Source organism: Egretta garzetta, unplaced genomic scaffold (genome assembly GCF_000687185.1).
Source record: "Egretta garzetta isolate BGI_Z169 unplaced genomic scaffold, ASM68718v1 scaffold1652, whole genome shotgun sequence".
NCBI lineage: Eukaryota > Metazoa > Chordata > Aves > Pelecaniformes > Ardeidae > Egretta > Egretta garzetta.
Window position 1 is genome coordinate 32877 of NW_009258837.1, and position 6578 is coordinate 39454.

Sequence of the window (6578 nt, forward strand, 5' to 3'; positions counted from 1 at the left end):
CTGATCTACGGGGAGATGCACGAGAAGCTCTTCCAGCACCAGCGGGAAGGCGTTGCCTTCCTGTACCGCCTGTACCGGGAGGGCAGGCCTGGCGGCATCCTGGCAGACGACATGGGCCTGGGTAAGACCATCCAGATCATCGCCTTCCTCTCGGGCATGTTCGACGCCGAGCTCATCCGGCACGTCCTGCTCATCATGCCCACCACCCTGGTCAGCAGCTGGCTGGCGGAGTTCGCTCGCTGGACCCCCGGCCTGCGCGTCAAGGAATTCCACGGCACCAGCAAGATGGAGCGCACCAGGAACCTGGAGAGGGTCCAGAGGAGGAACGGCATCGTCATCACGAGCTACCAGATGCTCATTAACAACTGGAAGCAGCTTGCCAGCAGCTACGAGCAGGAGTTTGTCTGGGACTATGTCATTCTCGACGAAGCGCATAAAATCAAGTGCCCGTCTAACAAAACAACCAAGTGTGTGTACGCGATTCCTGCAAAGCATCGCCTCCTCCTCACGGGCACCCCAGTGCAGAACAACCTGCGGGAAATGTGGTCTCTGTTTGACTTTGCGTGCCAAGGCTCTCTCCTGGGAACGGCCAAAACTTTTAAAATGGAATATGAGAATCCTATTACTAGGGCAAGGGAGAAGGATGCAACTCCAGGTGAGAAAGCACTGGGGCTAAAGATATCTGAGAATCTGATGACAATTATAAAGCCTTATTTCCTCAGAAGAACCAAAGAAGATATCAACAACCATCGCGCTGACAAACCAGGTGCTCCTCTTCCTGCGGATCCAGGCGAGAACAGTGTTCCTGTCATGCCATCTCTCACTAGGAAAAATGACTTTGTGGTGTGGGTGTACTTGGCACCGGTGCAGGAAGAAATCTACAGGAACTTTCTCTCCCTGGATCACGTGAAAGAAGTGCTGATGACAACCCGGTCGCCTTTGGCTGAGCTGACCGTCTTGAAGAAGCTGTGTGACCACCCCAGACTTCTGTCTGCAAGAGCGTGCATCCAGCTGGGCTTGGAGGAGCAGGAGTGCTCTGAGCACGATCACAGCAGCGAAGCAGGAACGCTTTCAGGCGCTAATAAAATAGATCACCTCTCCGAGGAGACCCTGATTCAGGAGTCAGGGAAAATGCTGTTCCTCGTAGGACTTCTAGAAAGACTGCGAGAAGAAGGACACAGAACCCTGGTGTTCTCGCAGTCGAGGAAGATGCTGGATATCATAGAGCACGTCTTGTCTCACAGACGATTCAAGATCATGCGTATTGACGGAACGGTCACCCACCTAACGGAGCGGGAGAAGCGCATTAACGCCTTTCAGACTAACAAGGGCTACTCAGTCTTCCTGCTCACCACCCAAGTTGGTGGCGTTGGTATCACCTTAACAGCAGCCAGCCGAGTGGTGATCTTTGATCCCAGCTGGAATCCAGCCACAGATGCTCAGGCTGTAGACAGGGCTTACAGGATTGGGCAAAAAGAGAACGTAGTAATCTATAGACTGATTACCTGTGGTACAGTGGAGGAGAAAATATACAGGCGGCAAGTGTTTAAGGATTCCTTAATAAGACAGACTACCGGTGACAAAAAGAACCCGTTCAGGTATTTCTCCAAACAGGAACTAAGGGAGCTTTTCACATTAGAAGATACTCGAACATCTGCGACTCAGATCCAGCTGCAGTCTCTGCACGCCACCCAAAGGAAGACTGACCTGCAGCTGGATGAACACATTGCTTACTTGCACTCTCTGGAGATGTTTGGCATTTCTGATCACGACTTGATATACACGAGGGAAATGGCTCACGAGGAGCAGGTTGAGAGTGAGGAAGCCCATCAGTACATTCAGCGGAGGGTGCAGAAAGCCCACGAGCTAGTTCAGTTAGAGTCTCAGCTTAGGGACCAGAGGATGGAGGGGATCAGAAATGCTTGTGAAGAGATGTGGCAAAGACCACCAGAACTGGTTTCCGAGCCCAGGAAGCGGTCTCCAGCGTTGAACAACATAAATCACTTTGTTCCAGCACCAGCAGCTGATAAAGACGAAAATGACCAAGTTACTGATCTTACAGAGGACGAGGAGGTCCAGGTTCTTAATGTCAGCTCCAAAATGACAACTCTGACTATTGATGACTTGGATGAAGAGAAGCTGGCACAAGATGTGTCCAGTACGGACGCAGAGCTGCTTAAAACCAGCAAGGCAGAGAAACGATCTGATACACAAGAATCTGAGCAAAATCTTGAATCAAGCACTGTACCATCATCACCTGGACTTCTTCTACCTGATGAGGCGAGCCGGAGTCTCGGACAGAAATGGCGTTCCCATGTAAATGCAGACAGCCTGACTGAGGCAGGGAACGGCCTGTCTGGGCATTCGTCTAACGAGTCTAGTATGGCTGACGATCCCAAGAGGTTAAGAGATGCAGAAATGTCAGATCGGGTGCTTGACCCGCATGCTGCCTTGGGGACAGGCAAGAATGACATTCCTGAGCTAGGTTTGGCCGCCGCAGTGTCGAGTTCATCAAACACTATGCTAGAAATCCATGCCGGGCTCCAGAAGTCTCATGTGCTGGAAACCAGCTTGGAGGGAACGTCTGTGCCTTCTCTCCAGGATGAAGTTGACTTCAATCTGGTCTTGGAAGAGTCTGAAGATGGAAGTAAAGATGCCTCAAATGAGGGAAGATCACTGGAGCACCCAGAGAAGGAGGGCTTCCAACTAAAAGCAGAAAGTTTTTACAAGTCTCCAAGAAACACTTTGTTAAGTGAGGAAAAGCCAAATGGCTCCCCGCAAGGGAGCGAAGCATCAGAGGAAAGCAGTGGTGACTTTATTTTTGGTAGAAAGAAATGCTTAAAAAGAATTGTCTCAGACAGCGAGGATGAAGACTGTTCTGTTATCATCTTGGAGGAAAACCAGTCTGAAAAAAGGCCCTCTCCCTTGAGCAGCCCTCTGCATCAATTTCGGGAGGGAATTAGTTCTTCCACCCCTAAATGTGACAGAGGTATAGCAAAAGTCATCTTTTCTCCCCAGCTAACAAACAGCAGTAACAGGTCTACTGCTTCCAGGCGATCCCTAATCAACAGGGTGGTAGATGAGGTTGAGGACATTGAAGAAATCATGGGAACCACCGATGAAGATGATGGTGATGAGGAGCAAGAGAACCTTGTGGAAGAAGAAGCTGAAGAGTTTAGTGGGGAATCTGCCAAGCCTGAAGAAGAACCTGCTGGAGAAACACTCGATACAACTGAGGAATCCTTCCACCTAGACAGTATGCCCTCCGAGCAGTCTGACACAGAGGAGACGGAGTCACCTCAGGAGGAATCCACTGGCGATGCTGAGCTTCAGTCAGGGGAACAGATAGACTACTTCACCCGGGAAAGCGTCTCCGATAGAGAGCCTGCTCAGAGCTGCTCTCCTGCCGCAGGCGATTACAATACCTTGGTACACAGCGGGAAGAAACTTATGGATAACGGAAAACCACAGGAGGCATTGAACTGTTTCCTGCAAGCTCTTGACATAAGAAGTGGAGATCCGGAAGTTATGCTGATGACTCTGAACTTGTACAGACAGCTAGCTCAGAAGTGAAACGTGTATACCTTTATTAAGTACGCCTTCTTCCGATTGAACGTTGGTCTGAACTACATCACTCTGGTTGGGTGGGTTAACCGATGGCTGCAGTAAGCACTTCTGCCGTGGTGACGGAACACATCCAGCATCTCCTCCTGCATGAGGGAGCAGTCTAAGACTCTAGTCGTTGGGTGCTGAGGAAGGGTCTTCACCATGGACTTTGTTCACAAAGATGAAAACAGTTCACGTTCCTGTCTGATTATTTAATAAAAGAAGTTGTTGTCTTTATATCTAAACCTCCCTCCAAGCTTGCAGTCCTGGCTTCATCTTTCTGCTCCTCAGACACTGTCACTGCCTCTCTCCTGAGGGTGCTGTTCCACTGCTGCAGGACCTCCCTCCTTGGCTTGGCAGAAGCCAGTCTGCCTCAATGTCACCCGCCCTTTGGGCGAGCCGGGTGTGGGTGCAAAGGAGAGACCAGAGCTACTGCAGCCTGGTTTTAATTGGCCTGAGAAGGTATTTGCTGTGGAGGAGGAGGGGGGGAAAAAAGGTTGGTTGCTGCTATAAATCCTCCAAGCAATGGAGGCCAGTACACCATCCGCCTGGGGCTGGGTCCAACACCAGGCGTGGTGCTGCAGAAACCCCACTGCCCAAATCCCTGCCAGACTGCAGTTGCTTTGGGGGGGGGGGGTGTGTGGGTGTATGTGTGTAAGGACTGGAACAGCAATTAGATCTTGACTGCTGCAAGGCGCTGATCACCTCCAGCCTTTTGGTATTGCTGGAGGAGTCAGGGACTTCAAAGGGGTGTCTAATCTGACCTCGTGTGGCCACCCCACTCCCCCATCTTTACAGGCAAGGCCTGCTCTTGCACAAAGGCAGCAGGAGGGGGGAAATACTGGTTTTGAAGTTCTGAGCTGCTTTTCCTCTGGTAAGCGAGCCCTCTAACCCTTCTCCCACATACGGTTTACCCATGGTAGATGAAATATTTCCCTCTGTAAGCACAATGACACTGAAGTGGGGTCGTAGTTTGGACCCGTGGAAGCTCAAAATCAAAGAACCTTGTTCTGGCAGGGCTCTGCTTACCCAAGTCGTCCCTCTGCCACCACACTGAGATAAACCTGGCTGGGGTACGTTCGTCACTACGACCATCTTCCGTGCGGTCTTTCCTTGTGACAGTACAGCAGCGGATTTTGACGCTTCCTCATGCTACGTGCGTGTTTAGCACCAGCAAGTTTGCCTCCTCCGTTACAGTGTGAAAGCAAGGGATGCTGTCACACCTTGCTGAGCTTTGCCGTTTTTGGAGAAGAAAGCAGTGTGCTGGATTTGCCTCCTGTGTACCAGGACAACAATCCTGTTGGTACAGGAGACGTGCCAACATGCTCTTGCTAATAGGTAGAACAAAGCTCTGGTAGCCTGGAAACAAGCAGTTTATTAATAGAACGTTCCTTAAATGAGGCCACATCTGCTCTTGTGCTGCAGAAAGGCCTGGCTGCCTTTGACAACAAAATATTAATGAACTGAGGCTTGGCCTCTCTGAGCTTTCCATTCTCTTACCAAAACAAACACCCCAAAAGGGAGGGAGGGGAAAGACCTGCCCTAGTTTTGGTCTCACCTCTTCCTTGTACACCATCCTGGGAAAGGCCTTTTGTTCTCCTGGATGTTTCCTCCCCGTCTCGGAGCCCTCTGACACTGCCCGATGCTCACCTGCAAACAAAGCCAGGGTCTGTTGCTAGAGATGTGCCCAGCTGGAGCGCTGGCTTTCCGCAGGACGGGGATGGCTGCGCTGGGGTATTTACTGCCGAGACCCAAGAGGGAGGAGATGTAATGAGCCGTCTCATTTGCATCGATCATCCTGTCCTTCAGGTAGCTTTACCAGAAGGACGAGGACGCACACACCTCGCAGGAAGCCACAAGCAAGCGTTTAGTGGCTTTTCTCTCACTCAAGCCTAAGTTGCACCATTTCTTGCCCCAGCCTGGAGTGGGTCAGATGTAGCTTCAGGTACGGGTACCTCCGTATGCAGGACGACTCCTTTCCCCGACTCCCCCCGCCCCGCTGCGGCTCAGCCAGGGTGCCCCCAGCCCTGGCCTGACCCACGCCTCTGCTGGGTGACCGCAGGAACAAGCTGCCTGCCCGGGACAGTGACCGCTGGCTCTAGCTGGGTGTCACCCACCCTCTACCAAAGGGACTGTCCTCCCAGTCCAAGCCTGAGCTCTGGAGCAGAAACTGTGGCATAGGAGCTGTCTGCATCCTCACTGGCAAGGATGGGGATCAAGATCGAGACCCTGGGGAACCCCTCTTTCCCCTTCTGGGTCATTTACATTTGCAGATAAAAGCCTGAGCTCCTTATCCCAGTGGACAGACCATTGCCTCCGCAACGGGAAAAGCGAGAGGCTGGCCTGCCAGACAAAGCAGGTCTCAACAACTGCGAAAAGCTCCTATCTCACCTTTTCCAGGGGACGCTTTACCTCTCTAGGCAGGGCCCTGTTCTCTGCCAGCTGTAATCTGTGCGCCCTGCCACGAGGGCAGGCTGCCTCCAAGCACGCTGCTGGTTATGACCGACTTGCTCCAACGTGCCTGGGAAGCTCTCGGGATTCAAGCAGTCAACAGGGTAACGGCCATTCATATTTTATTTTCTGCCTTCCACCATGATAATGTGGTACCCAAACTTTGTTTTGACAGGAGGGTCTGTATACACAGGCTTGTCCATGCTGCTCACGGGCAAGGCGAACGCTGCCTCCTGGAAAGGTCCCACCATGGAGCCTCTGGTCATCCAGCCCAAGTCTCCCTGGAAGAAGGAACCATCAGGGTTAGGCTTTGAGAATCTCGCTGCCACAGCGGCTTTGTCAGCAGGGAGGGTGGGTGACGTGGGGGATGTCAGCGTGGGAGAGGGACCCCGTCCCGGCAGGACTGAGGACAGCACACAGAGGAAGAGCTCCCCACACGGGGCTGCCTCTCGGCAAGCGCTGGCCGGCTAAAGCCACGGCAGGCTTGGGCTCTGCCCTCCCCGGGCGCCAGCCTGTTCCTG

At 52.4% G+C, this 6578-nt stretch overlaps 1 protein-coding gene across 1 annotated transcript; it reads left to right on the forward strand.

Moving 5' to 3' along the window:
• The first annotated feature begins 6 nt into the window (after window positions 1-6).
• ERCC6L (ERCC excision repair 6 like, spindle assembly checkpoint helicase) lies at window positions 7-3656 on the forward strand. The gene has a single exon (XM_009633790.2). The coding sequence runs from the start codon at window positions 16-18 to the stop codon at window positions 3571-3573; it is 3558 nt and encodes a 1185-aa protein (XP_009632085.2). The 5' UTR covers window positions 7-15; the 3' UTR covers window positions 3574-3656.
• Window positions 3657-6578: the final 2922 nt, after the last annotated feature.

Excerpts from the sequence above, each read along its gene's own strand:
- ERCC6L (XM_009633790.2), top strand. The coding sequence starts at position 16 with ATGCACGAGAAGCTCTTCCAGCACCAGCGGGAAGGCGTTGCCTTCCTG.